Source organism: Rhipicephalus sanguineus, chromosome 3, assembly GCF_013339695.2.
Source record: "Rhipicephalus sanguineus isolate Rsan-2018 chromosome 3, BIME_Rsan_1.4, whole genome shotgun sequence".
NCBI classification, from domain to species: domain Eukaryota; kingdom Metazoa; phylum Arthropoda; class Arachnida; order Ixodida; family Ixodidae; genus Rhipicephalus; species Rhipicephalus sanguineus.
In genome coordinates, this window is record NC_051178.1 from 18,534,383 (window position 1) to 18,561,538 (window position 27,156).

A 27,156-nucleotide genomic window follows, 5' to 3' on the forward strand; every position below is an offset into this window, starting at 1 on the left:
AACATTAAGGGAGAAGTTGTCAAGAATAAGAAGCCAAATGGCAGATAAGAATGCGGTCAGTTTTCTTGTTTCTTTTGGCGTTTCCCTTGCAAGCATGCACACCGAAAGGCCTGTATAACTGTTTTTTTTTAAATAATTATCCTCGTAAGAGCAGACCTCACTTCTCGGCATTCATTTTCCTCTTTATTTCGTTCGTCATGTGACGGAGTCTTATGCATATATGGAGTTCGGCCACTTTCTTTGAGCGGAATATAAATGTGGGTCCAAAGCACCACACTCGATATGCTCATCGAGAAGGATATCTATATTCGTCAAGGCTTGAAAGCCATCTCTTTTCTCAAGACAAGCTCAAAATCTCCATGGACGTGCTTCAAGGGCATTCAGCTTGCAGTTAACACTATTTCAATAGATACAGCTTTTTCGATACTATTTCGTAGGCTCGGCCGCTCTCTCTTACCCTGTCAATGAATCAATTAAAAACGCCCAAGTGGCATAAGTCATAGGTTTAAGCCAACGAGCATAGTCTGTCATCATGTATTCCAGTCCCAAAGTCCGCATATCTAACCGTTTAGTCGCCCACAATCTCAACACGTTTTCTCATTTGTCATCAACAATCAAAGTACAGTAGAGTTTTTGTGCGGCATTGGGCTAGCTTTTTCGAGACAGTGACTCATCTGTGAAGCCAGCATTTCCTTTGATGGAATTCTGTACACCGTTCTCGTATAGAGCGCTCTGCTGACAGTGCGCGATTAAACTTCCTGCGTACACACTCGTAAGCTGATGGAGAATAGAAGTGCAGCAGCTCGGATGGAATACGTGCCTTTCTGGTCTTTTCGTGCCCTAGGGGTTGCTGTATGTATGGGGGAAGGCTGCAGTGAACATCGCCCTGCCCTACTCAGACATGAGCTTTTGATCCTTGATCTCCTTTATTATCGCTTGAGGATCGAGCCTCGCTCTTTTTGGTTAGTGTGCAATTTTTCTGCTGCAGAATTTTCATCTTGAGCTGTTTTATCTCTTCTTAGAAAAGAAGCATTTCTTCGTAATGCTGCCGTATAGGTGATGATGCAACTGTCACATCTTCAACTTTTTTCAATTTGAACGCATCTAACGGCCGGAGTACCCCTGGGCGATCGGAATTAGGTCGCTTTATTTGCAGCTGGAAAAGCACTGCACAGTTCAGACCTGCTGGTTTTACTCGATCGCTGCACTGCATAAAGCAAATACAAATATAACGAAAAAATGCACGAATGTAAGAAAAAACAGGTCCTTGTATATTGCCCTAATGACGTTACTTAACCTCGTAGTTGCGAGCTACCCTTTTATAGCACGAACAGGGCAACCGATAACGAAATCTCGCCTATTTATATAATTTCAATGAATAGCAAGCGGTGCGTTATTTTCCTATTCGCGCTCCGCACCAGTGGTATCAACAAGCACAAGAATGTGTATGACTCGTTTTGCAGGTGTTTTACAAATGCGTCAAGCACAGCTAGTCGAAGAACTCCCAGGTCGCAGCCTAGTCCGGTCGAAACAATTTGGCGAAAAGTGCCTCTAACATATGCGATCGCCGTCTTTTGGCTTCAAGACTTCCCGTCAAACAGCCTGCCCCGACGTGCTTCGAACATTTGAGTCCTTACGAAACCGGTTAGGAAAAAAGAATGACCGTCACATGGGAAATTAGAGACAGATTGCGGGCTGTCAGCATATATATGTTCCGGCATATAGACAAGTTTTCATCGAGCTTGAAATGTTCTGCTTACAACTGAAACTTCATCCCAGAGTACCTTTTCGCTCGATTTATACAGCCGTACGCAACACACAATGTATCCAACAACGTCCGGACGCCACCACGCCAGAGAACAGCTAGAACATCTATGCGGCCGCTGCAGCATGCGTTGCGGAAGGCGCGCTTTCTGCCTATGACAAGATGGCGGCACGCGGCTTCAGCTGAGGGGCGCCTCCTCCACTCCAGCAAATTTTATTTTAACCTCCTTGAGTATGCCTCAGTAATCGTGGCACCCTTCGCTAGGCAATCCATCAAGACTACTCCGCTCTGGTCCCAAAAGACTGTGAGCACGACCTTGACCGCCGAGGGCTGGGCGCGTGCCTTCTTCGGAGGCGGTGAGTCCAAGTGCTTCCATTGCATCAACTACTTTAGTCTCGGGATCACAGTGATGGACCCAGCATTCATCCTGTATAATCAGTCTGTTGAAAAAGTCCTCCTGGATTCCATGGCACGTGGTCAAAAGAGCCTGGGGGCATTCGACTCGTTCCTGCTTTTGGAAAGGTGTGAGCAGCCGGGGAACCCAGCAAGCGGATACCTTACGCATATGAAGATGGTCCTGAACGATTTTTCCACGGACCCCACACTAATCTTGACATTTTGGGCTAGGTCTCGAACAGTTACGCGGCGATTTTCCAATATGGCGGCCTCCTCTTGCTGGATGGTGTGTTCATCGATAGCGGAGTGGGGTCGCCCTGCAATCGGAGACGTTTCCACCGAAGTCCAACCGCATTTCAATTCACGATGCCAGTTCATCACTACATCATATGATGGGGAATCCTCCCCGTAAACCTCTTTTATCTCATCGAACGTCTCCCTCGGAGCGCGGCCTTTCAAGCACAGGAACTTGATGACTGCGCTGTATTCCACTGCATCCATTCTCACACCTCACACCACTTCAGCACATGTAAAATAAATACCGTTATTAGTTCAGAGTTGCATATTGGCACGTGACCTATAGTGACATATGTCATTACACATGCGCAGTTTCAACATCCTGCAATAAATAGAAGGGAGTCAGGGGAAATCTTTATTGAACGCCCCTCGTATATGGCTCTCGTGCGTCTCCACAATCATATGAGAAAGGTTGCAGCTGCATGAAGCTCTAAGCATGCTGGATTGCTTCCCACAAAGCGGAAAAACCACTTGCGTCGTGCTTCATAGGGCTATGTGTACTAAACGAGAATGTAGAATTGCCCATGCTTGTCGTGTCAATCGCAGCCCGTTTTTAGATGTAAACCTACAATGACTGAAGTTGCACGGTTGCACGCATTTGTTGCAGCAAAAATATCTTTGTTTGCGGCAAGCATGCGCTAAAGCCTATTTGATGCTTAGTTTTAATTCGACGCTAATTTATTCGTTACCTTTTACAAAAACAGCGTGCTCGGCCCCCGTGGTTTCCACATCGGTGGCCATAGCGGACGACGCCAGCAGTCAGGGCGTTGTCTAACGAATTATGAGAAACGTAACATTTTTTCTGAGCAGTTATTCAGCGTTTCGCGCAGTCCGTGACCAAGCCGCAGGAGTACTTAACTGTCTTCGTTAAAGTGAAGTACAACAACAATAATAAAAAAGGAGACGCGAAAGCGGCTGCGGGCTTAACGGGAGAGGTCTGGCTAGTCTGGAGGAGCAATCTAATCTTGCACGTCACAGGGATGCCTCCGCATGGCGGCGCCGCGGTATGTCATCACGCCCAATAGTTACTGACAAAACGTCGTAGCTTTAGGTATTATTTCGTTCATGTTTATTCCTTCTATAAGGGCTGAGCAATAATCTGCATATATGAGGTACTGGCACTGATCATAAATTCGTACGATGTCGTTATGTAGAAGAGGAAAAATGCTGCAGGCGCAGGTGGCTGGTCGGCGGTACACGACAGTACGAAAAAATTTCGGGAGGGGAGGGGGGGGGGGCTGTAACCCGGTCAGCCACCCCGTACGCCACTGAGTGAGATGTCCTCTGTACGATACCGGTAGCTGACAGACGCTAGGCGCGTCTACACAAGTGACTCCGAGCCATGATGACCGAACGAATGCCCATTACTTTATTCCCCTCAACCATATATAGAAAGCAATCTTGGGCAGTAACTAGTTACTAGTAACGCGTTACCGGTAACTAGTTACTTTTTTCAGTAACTTGCAACTGTAACTAGTTACTTTTAAGTTAGAGGAACTTGTAACTGTAACACTGTTACTTTTTTCGCAGTAACTGTAACGGAAAATACCGTTACAGTTACTTCTGTCTTTATGAAAAATTATCCAACAGCACCACTTTTTCGAACTTTCTTCTTTACCATATATCCTCTCCCCCCCTCAATTTCCAGAATAGGGCTCCCCTCGCAGTTTAGGAGAGGAGGTGACTAAACGTATTATCTTCCCTGCAGAAGACCGAGGTTGGAGGTCTGTCATTAACGCAACATGTAAATCAATCGTGGTTCAACTGAACAGCCTGCTAAGTTCGCGTCTGTTTTTTTTTTTTCAGCATATATATCCTTTTCGCATCTAGCTATGTTCTTGGTGTACAGGCGGAGGAGCATTAGGATGCCATGGTTATAGTCTCCCTCGTCTGAGGCTCCGAGCTAATCGTGTTTGACAGGTGGCTAGAAAACAGCAGAACGCGAAACGGCTAAGGCCAAAAATTCCGTGAACTAGCGAAGCGATATTTTAAAACTTCTTTGTAACTGGTTGTAAAATGTTTACTCCGACTTTATGCAACAATTATTAACAAAATGACAGACGTTTCACCCCCAATGCAGGTGGACCCCAAAAAAAAAAATGAGCCGAGGTCAACCAGTCCACTAGTCACACATGTCCTTGTAAATGTCCAGTGGGGGGCCGCGGCTGTTTTTGCAAGCCGCGGCGAGTTGCTTTTCCCCCACCTTCGTTCACAAACCGGTGTCGTCGCATTGTTTAGGTCAAAGCTATTACCTGTCATCCAGCAGTGCTCAACAAGCTCGGTCTTAGAACGCGTTGCATGGGTTGCTTTAGCGACATTCCGCTCGAGTTCTTTAGGCCTCGTTGATCATTTCCTGCCCGTTTCGCCGATCCCCGCATCGCACTTTTAGATACCGCCATGATCATCCGCAGGTGTGCAGTCTTAGGATTTCGTGAACAGACGTTGTCATGTTCCAAGGTATAATAACGGGACTTAAAAGCGGTTTGTATGCCCAGCGGACCGGAAGCTCTCCGAACAGAGTCTGACACACCTTAAACATATGGAACAGACACAATGGACGTCGTAACCACTCGTGATGCACTCCCCGCTGCTCTTCGCATGCGCTTCTGGGTATAGTTAATAAACGTCTTAGGATATACTGCCGCCGTTCCAGTACATCAACCACGTTTTCCACTTCAAGTAAGAGGCGTTCAAAGTGATTGCTGGTGTTGGGCCCCCTTTTATGTTTCCTTCGTCTAGGGTATTACGACGTGCAACCCTTATTAAATAAATTCTATAATTTGATTTGTGATCTATTATTTTATACAGTAACGGAAAAGTAACGACGTTACTTTTGCACAGTAACTGTAACTGTAACAAGTTACTTTCGGAAACTTTGTAACTGTAACTGTAACAGAGTTACTTTTTTGGCTTAGGTAACTGTAACTGTAGCACTGTTACTTTTTACTGGTAACGTGCCCATGACTGATAGAAAGCATGGCGCGTAGCGCCCTCTACATCTCTCCCCCGAGATATGCACACAACAAAAACACGACACACAACGACACATCACAAGTCAAGTCTTTTCGGAGTCTTAACTCGGCGACCAAATCTGGTGACTCGCGCTCCGCATTCATTGGAGACTTGTGGCGTCGCTGTTGCCGTGGCGTCTGTAACGGTGGCTTGGTCTTCGTGCCCCTCGCTGTTTTCCCTCGATGCTGGCTCGTTGAGTTGGCTCGTGGTTGGGTCCGAATAGGGCACTAGATGCACCCTATTACGCACAAGCACCGCGGTTGGTGTTTCCACGACGTACGAGCGGGGCTTCGAGGCTGGGCTGAGAACGCACGCCGTTTCCTTGATATTTCGAACCCACACCGTGTCCCCCGGCTCCAGCGGAGGAAGGACGGTCGCAGCGCGACGGCGATCGAAGTCTTTCTTCTGCCGCCTTCTTACCTCCTCGTCTTGGCACTTGACAACGTCAGGCGCAGGCCACTTCGGTTCCAGGCAATCCGCTGGCTTGAGAAGCCTGGTTCGCAGGCTGCGGCCCATCAGTAGCTGCGCTGGGCTAAACCCTGTGACGCCTGCAGTGTCTCTGTAAGACAGAAGTGCCAGAAAAGGATCATCTGCTTTCTCAAACATTTCTTTGACCGTGCGCACCATCCTTTCTACTTCCCCGTTAGACTGCGGGCAGTTTGGACTCGAGGTGATGTGTTGGGAGCCATAGTGCTTCGCAAAAGCTGCAAATGCGTGTGAAGCGAACTGCGGTCCATTGTCGCTTCGTACAACTTCGGGGATGCCGAAACGAGCGAAAATGCTTTTGACAGCATTGATAACCGCCTCAGAGTTCGTGCTTCGCATGTATATGACTTCAGGGTAGCGAGAACGATAATCAACTACTAGTAGATAGTTGTGTCCCCTGTGACTAAATAAGTCCATTCCTACTTCTTGCCATGGTTGCGCTGGAGTTTTCGTTACAACCAATGGCTCACTTAGTTGCGCTCGTGTGGCTGCGCACTGCCTGCAGCGACTGACTCTGTCCCGTATTTGCTGCGAAAGTCCGTACCACCACACGGAATCCTGTGCTCTCAGCCGGCATCGGTTAATTCCCTGGTGGCCTTCATGGATAAGTTCGAGCGTATCCTTTTGCAGCGAAGTCGGGATGACAAAGCGATTGCCTTTTAGCAGGACGCCGTTGCACAAAGAGAGATCACCTCGATGGTTCCAGTATTTCTTCATGTGCTCCGGAAGCCTGTCTCGACGAGGCCAGCTCTGGGTGCAGTACTTGACGAGCTGGTTGCACTCACCATCCTGTTCTTGGTGCTTGCGGACATCATCTGCAGTAACCAGCTTCGTGTCAGTGATCGCTGCAACTTGGAATTCCACGAACTCTTCTACCACATCCTGATTGACGGCTTCTCGTCTGGAGCCCTTGAAAGAGTATCCGCTGTGGCTAGCTGTTTGCCCGGAACGTAGACCACGTTGAATTGGTATCGCATAAGTTTGATACGGAACCGTTGAATACGTGGAGGCATCGTGTCCAAGTCAGCGTTTCCAAGTAGTGTCACCAGTGGCTGGTGGTCGGTTTCCACCGTGAAGTGTAGGCCTCGCACGTACTGGTCAAAGCGGTGCACTGCCCATGCTACCGCCAACCCTTCTTTTTCTGTTTGGCTGTAGCGTTGTTCTGCATCGGTTAACGACCGTGATGCAAACGCTACCGCGCGTCGCCCCCCCCGATGGTTGTTCTTGCAGAAGAACAGTTCCCAATCCAAATGAGCTCGCGTCGCATGAGACAATGGTATTATGACCGGGATGATACTTCGCGACGCAGAGGTCCGAGGTGAGCATCTCCTTGATCCGATTAAAAGCGGTCTCTTGAAGCGGTCCCCATTGCCATGCATTTTGCTCGCCCAGCAAGGCGCGAATAGGGGCGGCTGCCTGCGAAAGGTTGGGCAGGAAGCGACCAATATGATTAACCATGCCGAGGAAGCGTCTAACACCAGCAACGTCCTTGGGTGGCTCCAAGTTGCGTAGGGCTTCGAGTTTGCTGGGACTCGGCGAGATACCGTTGGCATCGATGATTACACCCAGAAACTCTACTTTGTCTTGACCGAAGCAGCACTTCGACTTGTTGAGTTTAATTCCGGCTCTCCTCAGACGTTCAAGAACCTCCACAAGTCGCTTGTCGTGCTCTTCTCGGTCTTTTCCAAAAACCAGGATGTCGCCGATCATGTTGACGACGTTCGGTTGTCCTTCGAGAATGCGAGCCATTTCTCGCTGAAAGTACTCCGGTGCCAAGGTCAGGCCGAAAGGTAGACGACAGTAGCAGTAGCGTCCGAATGGCGTGATGAATGTGGTGTACTCTTGGCATTCTTGGGACAATCGCACTTGGTGAAATCCTGCTGTCGCGTCGAGTTTAGAGAACACCTTTGCGTCGCCCAGTTGCCCGAGAACCCATTCGACCGTTGGAAGCACGTGCCTTTCACGGAGAACTTCCTTGTTGAGCTTTGTCAAGTCCACACATATTCGGATGCCGACTGATGCCTTCGGTACTGCGACCAGACCTGCACACCACAGCGTCGGCTTCGTAATACGCCTGATGACGCCTTGTTTTTCCATCTGGTCCAGCTCTTGCTTCACCTGGTGGTACAGAGGAATGGGAATTCTGCGAGGTACACTGAGCGCAAATGGCTTGGCATTTGGCTTGAGCCTAATAGTGTACTCCTCCCCTACGGTACCAAGTCCCTCGAAGATATCATGGCTAAGGGTGGCGTCGCTTGAAGAGCTGGCTGGCTTTTCAGGTCGCTGTGCGGCGTCGACGAATGTCACAACTCCCAATGCGAGTATAGCAGGGTAGCCTAGCAGAGGCGTAGACTGCGAAGGCATGACATACACTGGCTGTACGCAGGTGCGGCTCTTCCACTCCGGTTTTTCGAGTTGAGACGGTACTCCCGGAAAAGTGCTTGGAACGACGGTAACTCCCGCTCCTGAGTCGACTTTGAACTTGAGCGGGACGCCGTTCACGTGAACCCAAACGAACTTGGCGTTTGCTTCACGACTGGTCTTGACAGCATGCATCTCGATGGCATGTGACTGTCGGCTGTGCGAACGCTGCTTGGCTAAGCAAACTGCTTCAAAGTGCCCTTTCTTTTTGCAAAAATTGCAAACGGCTTTCTTGGCAGGACAAAATTCCCGCTGATGCACTTCACGTCCACAGAAGTGACACGATCCGTGCATCGCGTCAGAAAAGGGGGTTTCTCTTGATGCTGACGTTCGCTTATGGAATTGTCTTTTCACTGGCTTGTGCTTCGCTGCATCAACGGCAACTGGTCCAGATAACTCGTCTGCGCGTTCACGTTTTTCTCTTTCGGCATCTTCGTGCAGCCGTGCATGCACGAGCGCTTTGTCCAGAGTCAAGTCAGAGGTGCGGCAGAGTTGTTCTGATAACCTGCTGTCCAACAAGCCGACGATAAATCGGTCTCGAACGAGCCTATCCTCTACGGACGCTGAGCCATAGTTGCATCTTTTGACCATGTTTCGCAACGCAGAATAAAAAGCATCGACGCTTTCGTCTGTTTGCTGCGTCCGCTTGTGAAAACGATAACTCTCGTGAACTTCGTTTAGCGGATGAACAAAATACGAGGTGAACTTGCTTTTTACAACGCTGTACGACAGAGCTTCTTCGGCCGTCAAGTTGAAATACGCTAGCACGCGTCGAGCTTGAACACCCATGCAGTAAAGAAGCGTTCGTACCCGAACCTCGTCGGCAGCTCGCTGCATTCCTGTAGCGTAGGCATAGTCCTCGAACTGCTCAATCCAGCTGGACCACGCACTTGGGTCGTTGAAGTCGAAGTTTGGTGGCTGTTGGAGTCCAGGTACCCCGGCAAACGCAGCGTCGGGCTTGTCCGCCATTACAGAGAGCGAACGGCGGCCACTTCTGACACCATGTACGATACCGGTAGCTGACAGACGCTAGGCGCGTCTACACAAGTGACTCCGAGCCATGATGACCGAACGAATGCCCATTGCTTTATTCCCCTCAACCATATATAGAAAGCATGGCGCGTAGCGCCCTCTACCAAACCGCCAAAGAGGGGAGCCACTCTGTCCCTTGTACTCGATTCCTCTTGCTCACCCCCTCTCATCTCAACAACTTTCTCCTCGAAAGGATTCGTGCTGGGGCCGGGAACGAAAAAGAGGCAACGAGCTTTCCTTATCTACAAATACATCTCAAGGCCCCACACTACCTCCGATATTTGTTCAAAATTTTCAAGTAAACACGCGCATCGAGAATGCCGTCACGATCAACGATTACAAATTCCAAGAAACAATTTCTGCTCCTCTCCGGGCCCTTCCGGTTTGCCTAGTGACGTGTGTGACGTCAGCGTGTTATCTGTGAGTGATGCGGTATGCAGGCGATGCTGTAATTGGTCGAACAAGAACCTACGACTTCCGGTTAGTCTCCAAGCAGCTGCCCGCGCTCCTTGGTGTTCTTCGTCGTGTTGCCCGCGCGTGCGCGTGTGCGAATCGGCAACTGTGGCCCGTAACGCAACAGCCAAATCGCTAGCGTACCAGTACGGTCACGCCCAAGGAGGTTATAAAAAATTTCTTTAACCTCCTTGCATGGTCACGCCTAGCGGTCTGATAAGCTGCGCGGACTAAGTCCGACAGTGTTTTGGGATGGCTTTCACGCACCAGTTCTTGGCTGCAAAAGCGCCGACTGGAAAAAAAATTGGCCGCGTATCTGCGTGCTTCGCTGCAAATGTCGCCGAAATACCAGTCTTGTGCCGGCCGTACTACATCAGTCCTCCTCGTCTACGTTGAACCACCGCATCTGGCTCATAGCGTCGCATTTTCAGCGCCGTCTAAGAAACATTAGGGTCTTTAGAATTATTTATCTATGTATTTTCTAGTAAAGGAACGCACCACCTAATACTTATGTATTGATGATGCGCCTCAGATATGCGTAATATTTTTTTATCGATAGTGATCACAAGTATTAACCCAGGTAGCACACATGGTCTAGAAAACGTTTTTTTTAGGGATGAAACGGATAAAACGGATTCTAAACCAATTTCGACGTTTTAAAAACGTCATAGAAAACCCGTATTATATCCGTTTTTCATAACGTCTAGAAAACGCATTTGTTAAGACCATTTTGGTCTGCAACGTATATTTGAAGACGTTTGTTCGACTCTAAACCAATTTCGACGTTTTAAAAACGTCACAGAAAATCCGTATTACATCCGTTTTTGATAACAGATAGAAAACGCATTTTTTAAGACCATTTTGGTCTGGAACGTATATTTCAAGACGTTTGTTCGATCCTAAACCAATTTCGACGTTTTAAAAACGTCTTGTTTGTGACGTCAAGAAGACGCACTTTATAAGACGTTTTGTCGCCCAGCAGCGGGCCGCGCGCCACTTGGCCCATGCATGCATGGGCATGCATGAACCACCGCGAATTGAAATTTGAACTCGAGCCTGCGCACGCCATCTCTCATTGCGATAAAGAAAGTAGCGCGCAAAAGGATAAAGGCGTATGGTGTCTACATTGCATCAACAATAATGAAGACTTCAAAGTTCGTTAACCAGTAAACTTTACGTCATTTACTGTAATTTACTCGCAGCGATAACCGTCTAACTTTTGCACGAACGCCTTAGCGCTGACTGTATCCATCCGCGCGGCCGTTGCTTCTGCAAGCTCAGTTAAGCTCGCCGATTTCGCATGGGCGGTCGAGCTCACCGGTCATGCACTCTTTTGCTATATTTCGTGCTTGTGTCGTGGTTCGTGGAGGCTATAAACGCGGCTGCGAAGAAACTACTTCGCTGCGTGTTAAACTTGTGGACCCGAATGCAAGTATGTCTCTGTGGAGCGACTGTTACGCTGACTGACGGTTACAGTCCCGTAAGATTCTCTGCGGAAAAATTCACTCATCAGCTTGCGCGCGGGACGCTCTCGCAACTTCCTTTCTTCTATGCTCGAGGGACGGGCGTGGTTACTTTGATGTGCGATTAGTTTTCTGTGGATTTGCGCATACTGTAAACCACGGGCTTCTGTCATTTTTGAAGGTAAGTTCATTTTTACTGCATTTGCGCTCAGTGTTTCAGAACTATGGCAAATGAAAAAGCGTGTTCCATTGCATCACGGGCTGCATGTGCGACATGTTTCAGCAGTACGTTACTGCGGAATTTATTCAGCATACATGATAAAGCTGTCTAAACGTAAATGCACGTCGTGGTTTCCGTTCATGCTCGAACGAACATCGGCGAAAGCCATATTTATATTTGTTAACCTAATTTTAGTAAAATGACTGTCTTTTCTTGGCCGCATGATGAGTTTCAAGATACACATTAGCTTAAGCTACGTGTGCTGCGTAAGAAGCAGTTTTAGAATAGGGTACGCAAAGATAGCGTTCGTTGGGCGCATACGCTATTTCCGCCACTTAACGTGAGTACGCAAGAGGATGGCGTACGACGCATGCGGAGTAGCCACTTTTGCCATGGTGATGAACGAACGCAGAGCTTCGCGCACCCAATTTTAAAACTGCATTGTTGGAAGTTACGGCATGTGTCATCTGTTTTATTGTGTCACTGAAGTTTGTGGACGAGAGAATCTTTGCAGCGACAGCGTACTGGTTCATGGTTCCTTCCACTGTACTAGCTGCATGTAACGAGAGGCTGGGCACGCTTTTCTGTTAGTTGCGAATTTCTGAGGGCATGAGAGTCAAAGACGCGTTTCACGGGGAGGAGTTCAGCATTTTTTCTCAGTGCTGCCTTGACTATCTCGATGCGCTTTCGGACTTGTGATTTGTTTCCCCTACTCTGTTAACCTTCTCCTTTCTCGGTAAAGCCTGCAGCTCTTAGTAGAACTACAGTGTTCTAGAAGTTTATAGTGCGCTCACTGAGCGGCGGAGCGTGACGCACTTCATGTCGCCACCGACAGGCGGCGCGGCTCACAGCGTCACCTGAAACTTTCCGGCGGGTTGCAGGGCGCGGATAGCGCGCGTTGTTGTTTTGCGCGCAAGAAAAGTCAATCTTACGGTGCGCAACTCACGGAAGTTCTTTTGATGCAAGTTTTCTGTGTGTTGTGAAATAAGTTACTGTCGTTGTGACTGATTTACGGAGGGCGAGCGATGTTTTAAGCGGCTATTGCATAAATGAATGCTCCTCCACGCAGCCGCTGCAATAACAGGGTGTGTAGTTGGGGGCGTTCGTCTTTTTTTTTTTTTTGTCCTGCTGATCGATACGATTTTCAATGCACTTGCGCCACTGTAGCTATCATAGCGACTTCACTCCCGCCTTTCGAGCCCCACTATGCCGAATATAAACAACGCCTCATTTTTAAAATTTTTTCGCGTATATATGATCTAGCTGGTCTGTGTAACTAACCCACTTAATGTTTTTTTTTTTTTTTTTCGCGAATCAATAATGGTTGGAATCACTCGGCTTCGTAATAAATGTATCCGCACCGTACGCTTAAAAAAATTTTTATTTACAGACTTAGATCGTACAAGCTAGCTAGGTTACCAAAACTGCAGTTGGACTCGTATACCCAATAAAAAAAATATTTATACATAGCTAATATGAGTACATAACAAGTAACATGTATCACGTGCGTACACATTTTTATTGCACTTTGGAATTGCACCAGCGCGGATAAAACAGGTCACGAAGAAACACTCGACAGTGTCACGCACTGACATACTGATTTTATGTACACAAAACCCTGCCTATGTATGCGCAAATGTTTGCCATATCACAATATGAATTATCAATGCCGAAAATGTCACTCGTGGTCGAACAATAAGCAGATGCAACAAACGTGTATGAACATCTGCTAGTCGACTACGAAAATGAAAAATAAAGGACAGCAAGAAACGCCGGCGATGTTTGCAGTCGACAGCCGACGACAACGTCGATCTACCAGGAACTGGGGCATCCCAAAAAGAGCCCAATCCCTTTGGACCTCCCCCGCTTCCTAATGAGAGCTACTTCAGCCCCCCTCTACATCTCCTTTTCTGTACGTCACTATCCAGCCCGTTTCATCCGTCAGTATAGTTCTGTGCTTAGGACTTCGATAGCGAAACAAGCAGCGACGTACCAGCGTTCTTTATTATTTTTTTAGAAGTACCCCTAACCCCCCCCCTTTTTTTTTACTAAAGCACGAGTATGGTTTTGTTGTCACCACCCTCGCGCGTTTTCTTGCTTTTATTGCTTTCACACTTGACTCTGCGGTCACTCCTAGCTTCGTTGGGTCCAGCTGTTTTTTTTCTCTGCACGTACGCTGCATGCTCTATGTGCACGACCGCCTGAGGCTGTAAAAAAGCGCGTCCCTCCCGTCCAGATGCAGCGGCGGGCCGTCTTTGAGACAGTTGCGATTTGCGGATAGACACAGATGCCGATCCTTCAGAAAAACAAGCATATATAAGTGCAGTAAAGTGGCACGCGGGGTGCCGACAAAGGTCCTTCAAACGAATGAACGGCGTGAACATGCGCTGCAGGGCACACACAAATGGAAACAGCTTCAACTACTTGGGTCAGTTTAAAAAAAAAGAATAAAATGCTCGACTCACTCCGCTCCTCATTTTTTTTTTGTGATCTGTTTTTGTGTCATTGTGGTGGCCCTCTACCCGCCACCAACCCCGCGTTTGTTGATACCCCCGCAACTACAGCGTAACCAGCCTAACCCCCACCGACCAAGGGGACGCGCTCCACACCCCGCAAGAGTTTTCAGGAGAAACTGGCGGCAGCGCCCCTGGCGGGCGCTCAAGCTGTCGACGCGGAGAGGGCCGCGGCGGCGCGGCGCAGGGATACGGCAGTGAGCCCACTGCCCCATTCTAGTACACTGTAGTAGAACCAAGAGGTTCTCTTGCGCGTCTCTTGTGCCTGGTTAAATATAGCAGGCTCGCTCTCTGTCGCCGTACGGTCTTATCGAGTTTTCATCTTTTCACACCGTCCTATAGGTATAATAACAAATACTGAAATGATCTTTTCTTCTATTTATTGCAGATGGTATTTGCCCTAGATGTTTAGAAACATAGGCTACACCAACTAAATTATTACTTTCTTCTTTTTGATGGGCTGACTGACAGGTTTTAGTATGAAAAAAGATGGATGTCAAGAGATTGACATTTTTCTCTTTCCCTTGGAAACTTTCAAAAACAAAAGGTCACAGTTTGTAAAGCAGTTAACCTTTTTGAGCGTCTGTGTTTGTCGGCATCTTCAAGAAACCGCACTAGGGCTATTGTGCTAAAATATCTTTGACGTGGAACGCTGCCCCATGCTGCTAATGGCACAACTTTCGTGTGTATGCTATTTGTAGTGTTCTTTGCAGACTTCCGGATTTGCCTAGTGATTTCCATCAAGTACCTGTCATGAAGCCATGTGTTCAGACTGACTTGCCACACATTGTGATATTTTGACACTGAGCAATGTGATGTACTACTAACTGATTGGCGGAACATGGGAGAGGCCTTTGCCCTGCAGTGGGCGTAGACAGACTGCTGCTGCTGATGATGATGATGAAGTGCAATACCCTGATCTGCCTCTGACGATCCTGAGTTTACAGCTGTGTGCTTTTAAATGCGAAGCATTTCTTAGCGAACCTCTGGCACTTTGAGCGTTTCTATCTACGTATCTATCTATCTATCTATCTATCTATCTATCTATCTATCTATCTATCTAGCCGCCTACGTCTGGGTGCTCCCATAATCGCCTCCTTAACTTGGTGTAGACCAAAATTTGCATGGGAGGGTAAGAGGATTTGACGAATATGACTGCCGGGTCATGACATGAATAACGCTAAATTCCTGTCGCGTACGTCGTCAAACCCTTTCCACTAGTCACGTGTGGCACATACCCGTTTACCACGGGCCGCGGTGTACGGGTATGCGCTCGTGGTAAACGGGTATGCGCCACAGGTGATTGACAGTTTATATCTACCTAGGAACGGCGAGAACATTGGTAACTTACATGCTAGAGCGTTAAGGAAAACCAACATCGGCAGCGTTGACTCAACCGAATGGAAAGAATGAAAATTAAGATCGCAGCAGGAATCGAACCCAAGCATTCTGCGTGGCAATTAGGTACTCTACCACTGAGCCACGCCAGGTCTATAAACTGGTTTGGTAAAACAGCCTACCCAGGCGTAATAGCGGTGACAGTCAATTGTGGTTGTGGTGCTGGCTATCTAATTTTACAAGAAAGCAATGAACACTACATGATACTCCTACGATGGCTACTCCTACGATACAGGCGTCATATCAGATCAACGTCTGTAGTTCCAATGTTGGCTCCGCTTTTATAGCAGTCTAATAAAGATTACGTTTGTATTCTATGATTCAGCAAGCTATATTGAAGCATTGCTCGAGCCCGGAGGAATACATTAACGAAAGTTACATATGATATACACATCACCGCACCGTAAAGTACACTTCGTCCACCAGAACGACGCAGTGGCCTCTTTATTTCTAACGAGGCTGGGCGATGGCCTCATGCTGACCGAGGATGATGCCAGATTGATTGACAGCCGCTTTGTAGACTAGGCTACGTAGGACACATACGCTCAGGTAGTGTACGAATACGACAAACACCATCCATTGATTTTGGTCTACGTAGCACTATCCAGGCCTACCAGCCTCGACGGCCTATACCTCACCAACGCGAAGGGTGGCTTCAGGTTCCGACATGTCGCCGGCTCTGTCGACAGACAATTTGTCGATGAAATGACCGAGGCATCCACGAATTCCAACAGCTCTACTATACCACATACTTCACCACACATGGACCCCTCGTCACCACGATCACGACCGGATCCTATAACAAGTCATGACCAGCTGCTGGTGCTCACTGATCACGGTGATGACGCCCTTGTTCAAGAACTGTCAAGAACTTCTTGCACACATGCACACCGGTTCGTAAAACGTGCGTGAGTTCTCGGGTCACGTATAAGGACTACATATCAGCTTACCGCTTCTGGGGTTGGTAATACCCACGTTGCCAGTGGCAGCGTTACCCAACCGTAAACAACTGGTTATATAACACATATGCGGCTCTTCAACATATATATGTGTGCGTATAAAATTTATACAAATCTTTAGCGTCATTTTGTAACGTGCCGCTCAGTAAAAAAGTTACGCCACAGTCACCTACCCGCCGCATGCTTCGCACAACATCGACTCCCACGGTACGTGGGATCTGCCGAATTTTCTGAGTAAAAAATGAGGAAGAGTCCCAATTTCTTTAGCTGATGTGTCTTATCATATATTAATTTGTTCTTTTAGCCTGATATTTTCTAATACTGGGCATCATAAAAGAAAGATGTTTTTTTATCAGGCTGGCATTTTCATATTCCTAATTTTTATTTATTAATTTTAGTAAGTGGCTCATTCATTGTAATTTTTGTGGTCGTTTCGATTAGTTTTCTGTTCATACATTTTGTTTTCGCTCTACAATTGGTTTAGTTGTACTTTTTGTTATATGTCGCTGTAATTTACAGTGTTCATATTTTCTGCTAGCCATGGCACATTTAAGCTTAACTGTATGCTCTCTAGGGATGTCAGACCATGATTTCTGGGATAAGTTTTGTACGCTGCGTTTCGAAGCCTGAAACCGTTACTTCTTTAGTGGGCGCCGTTTGAAACACGGATGCTGCATCCACAAATATTTTTAGCTAACGTCTAAAATGGCGCCTTTTGTTCCCAACGTCTAGTCTTACTTCTGTAATGATGCCAGAGTTTTTGCCAACATTTTTTCAGTGAGAAATGTTCCAACAGAGACATGTTGTAAGAACGTTCCTAAAAGTTTCATTTTGTGAGCAATACACTTCAGCAACAGTGATTTTGCTAGCAATTTACGTTCTTCTTTTATTACGCATTCTTGTCTGGGTGGGCCAAATATTATTTTGCAGTTTTGTTTTGGTATTAATGATTTCAACACATTGGAGTCGATTTCCACTAACTGTGGTCTTAAGTAGCGCTCTGAGCGATTGTTTTGAAACGAAGGGAGACACACACCAGGTGCTTGATTCATGCCTCCTTGCCTGCTTTGAATGCTGTGTTGGAGCAAGATGGCGAGTTGGGCCTGTTGGTTTACGTTCATGTTTCGAAAATTAGGTTGAAGCACACTGAAAAAAATACGTGGACAGTAGAAGTGGACAGGAGTAAGCGCTGTCCTGTCCACTTCTACTGTCCACGTCTTTTTGTTGTGTTGATGTGGCTCGGTGTAGGGTCTTCTAACTCATTCACCTATCGGATTGGTAGGGCAGATTCATCAATGTGCGATAACTGCAACTGTGTAGACTTTCGATCATCATTTGTGCCGCTGCATGCTATTTCAAACACATCGCCGGACTCTCCAGTGTGCCAGTGTGCCTTGACGGTCGGCCTTTTCCCGAAGGAAAGATCTTGGGAGTCTGTCTCCATAGCACATCAGCCCAGAAAACCATACGAGCCCTCCTGCAGTACTTCAAGGCAACAAAATTGAGTGACCACCTATGATACGCTCCTCTGTGTGTGTGTTGTGAAATGTGTATCTTTCTCTCTATTTTTACTCCTTCATTCTCCTCCCATGAGTAGGGTAGCAAACTGGACGCTAGTTAACCTCCCTGCCTATCCTCTGTTCCTTCTCTCTCTCTCCTTCCTACAAGAAAAAAGTTCAGCGGAAGATGAAGCGTTGAGGAAACGTTTCATCATGAATGCTTGTCTTCGTCAGGGCCCTGACGGCAGGGGCGTAGCCATGGGGGGGGGGGGTTCAAACCCCCGCCCGAACATTTTCAATTTTGCTCGCGTTTATATACACGCACACATACAAACGCACGCACGAACATACATAAAGTATGGTTGAACCCCCCCCCCCCCGCCCCCGAAAAAAATTTCTGGCTACGCCCCCGCCTGATGGAAACTAGTCCCCTTGTCGAGTCGTTGGCTTCAGCGACATTCCCTTTTCGACAACTTCTCTTCACTTCATCCTTGCGTTTGATTAAGTAAAGCTAATGAGACGACGCTTACATATTGCAGAATGGCTGTGCCAGATCCTAAATTTTGTCATATTGCACTGTTAGTTGTTTGACAACAATTCTGCGAATGATGAATCGTGCAACAAAAAGTGTTCTTGAAGGTTGGATACTATAGCTGCATTTCAATTCCGCGACATCTTGTGTTCTTTTGCCGCTTCTGAATAATGATATATAGTCGCATGCTATATCTTATTTCGTGGTTTTTACGTTTCTATGCTGTACAGGAGTCGTTGCCGTTTTACATAATAAATTATGACATGACCACTTTTGTCTGTGAATCGACTCAGCTCTCACTCTGTAATAGTAATTACCGAATAAAGTAGCTGTAATTACTATAACAGAGAGGGCTTCCTAAAAACGTGCACTATTATAATTGCATGCGCAAAAACAAAACAGCTAAAAGAAAAGAGATCCTGCATGACGTCTTAAAAACGTTTAGAAAACGTCTTTTCAAAGACGATGCAATGGGATATTTTTATTTTAAAAATGGGATTTTTTGCGACGTTTTTAAAACGTTTTCTAGATCGTCTTAAAAACGTTTAGAAAACGTATTTTCAAAGACGATACAATGGGATATTTTTATCTGTTTTAAAAATGGGATTTTTTGCGACGTTTTTAAAACGTTTTCTAGATCGTCTTAAAAACGTTTTTTAGATCGTCTTAAAAACGTTTTCTAGATGGTCTTAAAAACGGATTCTAGCCGGACATTAGACGAGATATAAAACGTTTTCTAGACCTTTAGCTTCTTTTCCGTGACGTTTTCTAAACGTTTTTATCGTCTCGGATAAACGTTTATAAAACGTCAATTATCCGTTTTGTGCTACCTGGGAACGGCCGTACCAGTTCAAGATGGCAGTGACAGACAGACAGATCGAGTGACATACAGACAGACCAAAATTTCTACGTTTAAGTTCCCCAAGAAAGACTATCGTCTTTAAAACGAAAAGATGCGACCTGTGCTACCGTACGGTTCCATCATGTTGGCGATCCTTTGAAGGTGTGCACGCAACACAGGGTTCACACCGGCACAATTCATAGGAGCACGGCCCGGCACGGCAGCAACAACCGGAAGTGCCCGCTGTTTCGAAGAGCGCGTCAGCGATGACGGTAAGTCACGTGAGATTGGGAGGGGGGGGGGGGGTGATTCTTAAAAGGAAGAAGGAAATGAAAATGAAAATTGGGTGTAGAGTGCACGATAACTGTCTCTCAAGTGAGGACACTCAGCGAGGAGAGCAACGGCTTAGGGAGAGGAGACCAGCAGACGAGTGGAGGGTAGCTAGCGGAGGAAAGAGTGAAACGAGCGATCGATCGCAGCGTTTCGATCATCAAACGCGTGTAACTCCGCTATTAGGGCACCGTTTCGAAAAATTCTCACGGCTACGTGTTCGTTGTAGCCTCGTGCACAACTGTCACACCACAGCTAAATTTAGACCTCTGGGTATAAATGCCAGACACAAGCACTCCGCAAGCAACACCAGCTACACAAAAATACAACAATGCAAAACGTTCGCGACAGTACATTCAGGAGAGTTGCCACGTCTCTGCGCTCTGTCTTCTGCCGCTCTGCTTTTTCCGTTTTTCGACGTTCTGTGGCTTCTTTTGTAGTTAACTAACTACAGTACATTGTACGCAAGGTACAAATCTGCGACAATCACGTGATCAACAACAAAAAACAACATGGTTCCCAAATCAACTGCGCAATGTCTCAAAGTGCCTACTATGTAAAGTTCGTCTGAAGGCAAAGAAAAGCTTGTCTCACGAGTCCATCCGGTTGCCGGCCTGCTGGTCGTTCGTGTCGGGGTTGTGCTCGGATCCGAGTCACTGGCGAATGGAGTTTAATCGGTCATCGCGGCGCACTTCGATCTTTGCGCTCCGAGTGCCCTACATCTATGCAGTCAGGGAATAGAAACGGCGGACTGCCTCGAGTCGATTACTCGAGAGAATTTGAGAATTACGCTGTCCTCCTACAACATCGTCTCGTCACCATCTCCCTCAGTGCTCTCTTTCATCATCTCCCCATCATTCGTCTCGTTGTCTCGCATATCATCTCCCTGATCAGGGTCTTGCAGTCGCTTTTAGTAGGTCCCGACTTATCTCCTTGTCGGTCTGCTTGTGTCGTCCCGAGGACCGCCTTCATAGCCGGCAGCAGTGCAAAACCCTCTCTCAAAAAAGCAAAACAGATCAAACAAAATGCACAAGCTCAGAATCGGAAGGGGGCAGCGGGCACACTTTCCGACGTGTGAAATATTGGCGGCCAGGAACTTGGACACTCAGACAAAGCGCCCCGTCTCTAATGGTCAACGCGTACGCAGTGTTTTGAGTGTTGTGCAGAAAAGCCTCTGGCCGTCCTCATCGCCAGTTTCTCTGGGGTCCGGCAGCGCCTAGCACAGGGGTGACAGCGGCGTTGCACGAATGAAGATATCAAAAGGGGCTTCGCTGTCCCCGTGCCACACCACCAAAGGGCAGGCGCGGTGCTCTGCCGCTGCAGTGACCGCAGACCAGAGTTGCTGCTACCCGATCCCGGTCTGCGCGGCGGGCCACGCGAGGGCCGTCGACGTAACCTTCCAGGCACCCCGCTGCGAAACGCCAGTCTTCGTCGCCTTGGGGGGTCATCTTTTGGTCAAGGCATCGGTTAATGAAAACAAATGTAAACACTTTACCACGCCTGTGCCGGCGTATGTCGTGACGTCACATCAGCACATGCAAAGTGCTTTGGGGCCTCGAACATGCGTTTCTGTATTCTAAAAGTTTCTATTGTATTAACGTTCGTTGTTTAAGGTATCCCAGAAATGGAAGGCCTGTGTCTGGTCAGTAATAGAGCGCATCTGCGCATGTTGGTGTAACATAGTGACAGCGCGAAACTACGACGGGAACACGGGAAGGAAACACACACTGCGCTGACTTACAACAGTTTATTGGATGAATTTTCTTAGCACATATACAGAAAACAGCCACACCAATGCGCATGTCAAAATAGATATGCTCCCTATGATCTTGGAAAATCCGATCCAAGAAATGCTAGCTCTTTATTTGATAACACGACTGACGGTGAACTGACACATTCATCACCCAACCTATGAATCATCTCAGCTTCGATAATCTCACGCACAAGCTTCTTACTATGTTTGCTTATGACATCAGCTTCATTAAAAATTGGCGCACACGTGCAGTCCTTACAGTGCAAAGCAAGAAGACCCCCTTGACCTTCCGTTACATTGCTCGCATGCTCTCTGAACCTCTTTTATACAGCGACCAGTTTGGCCGATGTACTGCTTCCCACAACTTAGCGGAATAGAATAAACTATACCAACTGCGCAATCTTGAAAAGGAGCACGGTGCTCTTTTGTGCAAGAATTTCCCTCTTCACTACTTCTGTTGGGCTGTGTTAGCCTACACAAAGAGGCTAGCTTTAGCGGGGCCGAAAATAGAGTTGACACCTGCGATTTGTCAGCGATTCGTTTAAGATTATGTGCCAGTTTGTGAATGTATGGAATGACCACTCTCTTATTTTTATTGCTTGGTAGTGGCTGCAGTGGTCGCACCAGTTTTTTGAGTAGTCCTTCAGCTACTGAAACCTGTACATGCCTGAGATAGGTGTTGTGACTGAAACTGCACTGCCTCCATCATTAGACGAGGACATGACTTGGACAAGGCATTTCTAAAAGAAAAACAAGCAACACTTCTTTTCACCAATTTCGAATGTGCAGACTGAAAAGGCAGCACCGGTTTAACAGCCCTATGATTCTTCCTGTGTCCTCGTCGTAGTTTCGCGCTGTGTGTTTCACTCTGGTCAGTAAGTTTGAAGTCAGGGTCAGTTGGTACCTAACGCTAAAAGAATGAACCAGTCAAAAGGACAAAGGAGAGAAGTTGTTGAAGTCGTCATATGTGCCATTGCTCTCCTTTGTCGTTTTGAGTGGTTCATTCCCTTAGCGTGTCTGGTCAGTATTGTGCTGCTCATAAGCAAGGTGACAAAGTGACATAAGCAAGTAACAAAGCTGGCCACGAATGAAAACAGAAAGTTTTTATTTCATTATAAAAGTTGTCGAGAGTGGCTGTACAGAGAGCGGTCACTTTCGAGGTGGTGATGCGGCAATGTCCTCGATTAGATTAAGCAGCCCCTGCCGGCCTTTTTTGTTCAGGTGGCTGCAATTCACCAGGCCGGTCAGCTGCTTGGTTGAGTAGTCCTGCACAAGAATTTTCCCCGTAAGGGTATACATTAAATAGATGCACCTACACATCACGAGTCCTTTCCAAGTGGACTGTGCATTGTGAAACATACATTTGCCATAATGCGATGTCGTGTGCAACCTTGGGTGTAATTGCCACAACCTTGGATCGAGGCCACGCCTTGGCCTCATCCATGCCTGCACAGCTCGTTACAACAATAGAAAGAGGGGTGTGTGTGGAGGAGGCTGTGACTGTGATAGGTGAACATTAAATGAGAACCAACAGGCAATCAAGCCAAGGAAAGCACATGGATGCGTTATATGTAGTAATTATGGTATAAATGTGCAGGGACCGAACCTGCAACTTTCAAATAACGCGTCCAATGCCCTACCAATTGAGTGGTGGTCGTCACCCCGTATACTTTATTGGGCATATTGGGTGAAAGGCAGAAGTTAGAGCAAATAGTGTGTGCTGTTACTTGCGCACGACTACGTGTGTCAATGCGCAACAGGAAAGTTGGGACACAAAAGTCTTGCAACACCGTGCCTAACAGCGACCAAACCCCTTGCCTACTGTTTATGCGAATGCACGGGGATTTTTTGGTTACGTAGACGATTCTACTTCGTATCCAATTACAGGCCATTTTATTTCACCAAAATGAGGTTTCAAATGCATGTTTCTCCAAGGAGTTTTCGTGGGAAAGTTTATTTACTTCAATATGTCGATTATTTTGTTACACCTCGTGTCACTAAAATCAGGTTCAAGCAAATTGAGTGCCACCATCTTTGAAGAAAGGACCACTCTTCTGGTCGCTGAGAGAACTTGGAGGTTTGCAATGAAACGGTGTGCACGTGAGAGGACACGTGCTCATACCCTTAAACAGAAGTTTTTTTTCCTCTCCCAATGCAAGTTTGTCACGAGACCCAAGAAAGTGTAATAAATAATCCTAAGGTCTTTCTTTTGTCCAACCTATGGTTTTTAAGGTGGCGGTCCCACTCCAGTGGCAAGCACTCGACGTTTTAGTCATTGTTTACTGGCGCACTGTGCTTGCTCTGCTCAATGGATGAATATGAGTTGTACTGCATTAGAAAGTTTATGTTCTCCACTTTCTAATGACAGCTAGTATTGTCGCCTAGTCGGGAGTGTTATTTCATGGCAATGAAAAAAGTGTGAGCAAAAAACAGCGTTTTTGCTGTACAAGCCTCTGTTGTACTGCCAGTGCGACAAAACTGTTCAACATAACGAAAAAAAATTTGCTGAGCCTTTTAATGAAGCGTTATGTAAGGTTTCTATGAAGAGATATTGCCAGTAAAGCAATTAGAAATTGATGCAGGCTCCAATAAAAATGGGCAAAACAATGAAAGTTTATGAGTAAATAACTTTTCTTTCTTTCAGTGTAGAACAACAATATTGAATGCTTTTCCAGGCTACAATATACTTTACATCTATGCAAAGTTGCTTTGTGTTCCGATGAACAGTTCATGAATTACTACTTCAATTCGGCAATTTATAGCTCAACTTGGTCAGGCATTACTGACGAAGGGACAAAACTATCCAAACTGAAACTCTGAAATCTTCAATATTCAAGCAGCAAGCCTTTCTCTAGGTTTCTATGAAAAGAAAATTGTAAGTTAATTAGAAAATTTCTAAGACAGCAGTGAATTTAGGTCATTTTTCTGCTTGCCAGGTTCGTACAAATTTACTTTTTATTTCTTTTACAAGCTATTTCACAACGAGTATTAGCAGGACCATGTAGTGTCTTGTAATTACCAGTACTAACATTATGAAGCAATGCTTGAAACAAAAGATTTTCAAGAAATAATAAATCTCGCCAAGATTTTTTGGTGGTGGCACCATCTGTGAAAAAAAAAATATCAAGTTGTTTCACGTCGATTGCAAGGTTCGTCAAAAGTGGCACCCCTAAACATTACTAAGCCGCCAAAACAAGGATGGGTTATTTCTAGAGCTGTGTGAATAGGAAAATTTTGAGTGCGAAGCGAATTCAAATATTAAAGTGTGAGTGCGAATTGAATCGAATATTTTTCGAATATTTCTTGAATATTTCTAGAATATTTTTTGAATACTTCGAAGCGCAATTGCAGAAAAAAAGGTTATAGAGGATTCCTAAGCATATTCTTGTGAGACAGCAACATGAAAGTGTTTCTTTTTGCTAGGTTGATGAAGCACTGGCAGGGTGGTGTTTCATAGTTGTCTTATCAAGAATGAGGCAATGTAGAGGCCGAATTGTATTTATGTACATGATTTGGTGCAACGAAAGTGTCGACAACACTTTACACGTGATGGGCAACGATGCCATTTCCTTAGCCTCTCCTCTTCTTTCAACTTCTGAGGAAGCCCAACTGATGTGGCGGACAAGGGTGTGCTCCCTTCAAGTCCGGAGTTGCAAATCTGCCTTGTAGACGTCAATATATAAGACCATCTGAAATTTTGGATGCTAAAAAGCCTCGGCTTCACCTCACCTGAGTACAAAGAAGAGCAACCAAGCAATTCCTGGAATCCTCGGCACAATAGCCTGCTGGCTATGCATTCATGATGTACAGTGGAACACGCTTTATTAACTTCTTTCTTTCTCTCTCTATCCCTCTCTTTCTTGCTTTTTTTGTCGGCAGCCCCATGGGGTTACATTGTGCATTGAAGATGTGGCGACTAGATTTAGCCACTGGACTAAACACTGAAGTCTGGAGAAATAACTAGGGGTGTGCGAATATTCGAAATTTCGAATATTTTTCGAATAGTGTTTGCTATTCGATTCGATTCGCACTGAAATTTTACTATTCGAACTATTCGAACTTCCCAAAGACAAATGCAGTCAACGTCCGATTGAAAGTGACCCTTTCAGATTTTCAATATGCTTCACCTCATTACACTCTCGTAATGCGGCAAAGCTGCCTTTCAAGCTCCGTTACGGTCGAACTCGGGCAAGAGACAGTCAACGTCCGATTGGAAGTGGTCCCTAGATTTTTAATATGCTTCACCTCCTCACACCCCCGTATTGCGGCAAAGCTGCCTTTCAAGGTCCGTTACGGTCGAACTTGGCCAAGACACAGTCAACGTCCGATTGGAAGGGGTCCCTAGATTTTTAATATGCTTCACCTCATCACAACCCGGTATTGCGGCAAAGCTGCCTTTCAAGCTCCGCTACGGTCGCAAATGTACTAACTCAAGAAAACACTGGTTCCAACATGGAGATGAAAGATGTGGCAGAGGTGGGGACTCAATTAATGCTGTTTTGGACCTGAAATTTGGGCAGGAAGTCCGAAAAATCGGACACCGAAGCTTTTTAGCATCAAAAATTTCAGATGTTCTTATATATCGACGTCTACGAGGCAGATTTGGAACTCCGGACTTGAAGGGAGCACACCCTTGTCCGCCAGATCAGTTGGGCTTCCACAGAAGTTGAAAGAGGAGGAGAGGCTGAGGAAATGGCACCTTTGCCTATCACGTGTAAAGTGTTGTCGGCAACACTTTGGTTGCACCAAATCATGTACATAAATACAATTCGGCCTCTACATTGCCTCATTCTTGATAAGAAAGACAACTATGAAATATGACCCCACCAGCGCTTCATCAACCTAGTAAAAATAAACACTTTCATGTTTCTATCTCACAAGAACATACTTAGGGATTCTCTGCAACTTTTTCTGTAATTTCACTTCGAAATATTTGAAAAATGTTTGAGAAATATTCGAAAATTATTCGAAATTATTCGATTCGATTTGCACTCAATCTTTATTATTCGAATTCGCTTCGCACCCAAAATTTTGCTATTCGCACAGCTCTACCAATTACTATGCACATGCACACGGTCCGGGCTGTTCCACGCAAGCCAACACTGCCGTTTTCTCGAGAAGTCCCTCCACAAACAAACAGTCTTCTTCTCTTTCTTTCGAGAGAGAGAGAAAAAGAGTTGGTTCAGAAACAGAATCACTATTTCCAGCAACCCTCGTGACAGCATGGCTCAGCGCCTAACCACTCTATTGTAAGTACAGTAGACTCAATAATACAAACTTGAGGGGACCTCAGGATTTTATTTGAATTATCAGAAGTTTGAATTATCAGGAGTTCTCATAAATATAACTCAGGGCAACGCACCAACTAACACTGCGATGTTTATTGTTTCTCAGTGCCGCAGCAACATCATAGACAGCTCTGCATGACTGCCAGGAAAATTTTTAGATATCGACAACAATACTGGTACTCGCAATTATACGAGGTGCGCATGGGTGCGTAATTAAGGGACGAAATGTGTTGCGTCCCACGGCAGTTGCTAGCCCCCTCCAATTCTTAGGACGCTTTCTCTCATGGCGTACTGCGGAGAAGGTGACTTTAAACGTTTGGCACGTGATAGATCAAGGCCAGACTGTACAGTTTTGCTTTTTCTTCCTTGGTCAGCACACGATTATTGGTGCGCAAGGTTCGGGTAGTTCGGCCATTTCGTAGGCAGGCAATCGGTTTTATTTGCACCTGTAGTAACACAAAAACACGAATGTTTAGCTAGAAGCAACAAAGGCAGCAG

General features: G+C 46.3%; 1 protein-coding gene across 2 annotated transcripts in view; it reads right to left on the minus strand.

Annotated features, from left to right (window-relative positions):
- Positions 1-22,458: 22,458 nt before the first annotated feature.
- The window catches only part of LOC119386472 (syndetin), a 212,124-nt gene continuing 207,426 nt past the window's right edge, over positions 22,459-27,156 (minus strand). For both annotated transcript variants that reach the window (XM_049413147.1, XM_037653754.2), the window contains one exon: positions 22,459-22,636. In XM_049413147.1, the coding sequence (XP_049269104.1) occupies positions 22,520-22,636 (117 nt within the window). In that variant the 3' untranslated portion in view covers positions 22,459-22,519. The remainder of the gene's footprint in view (positions 22,637-27,156) is intronic.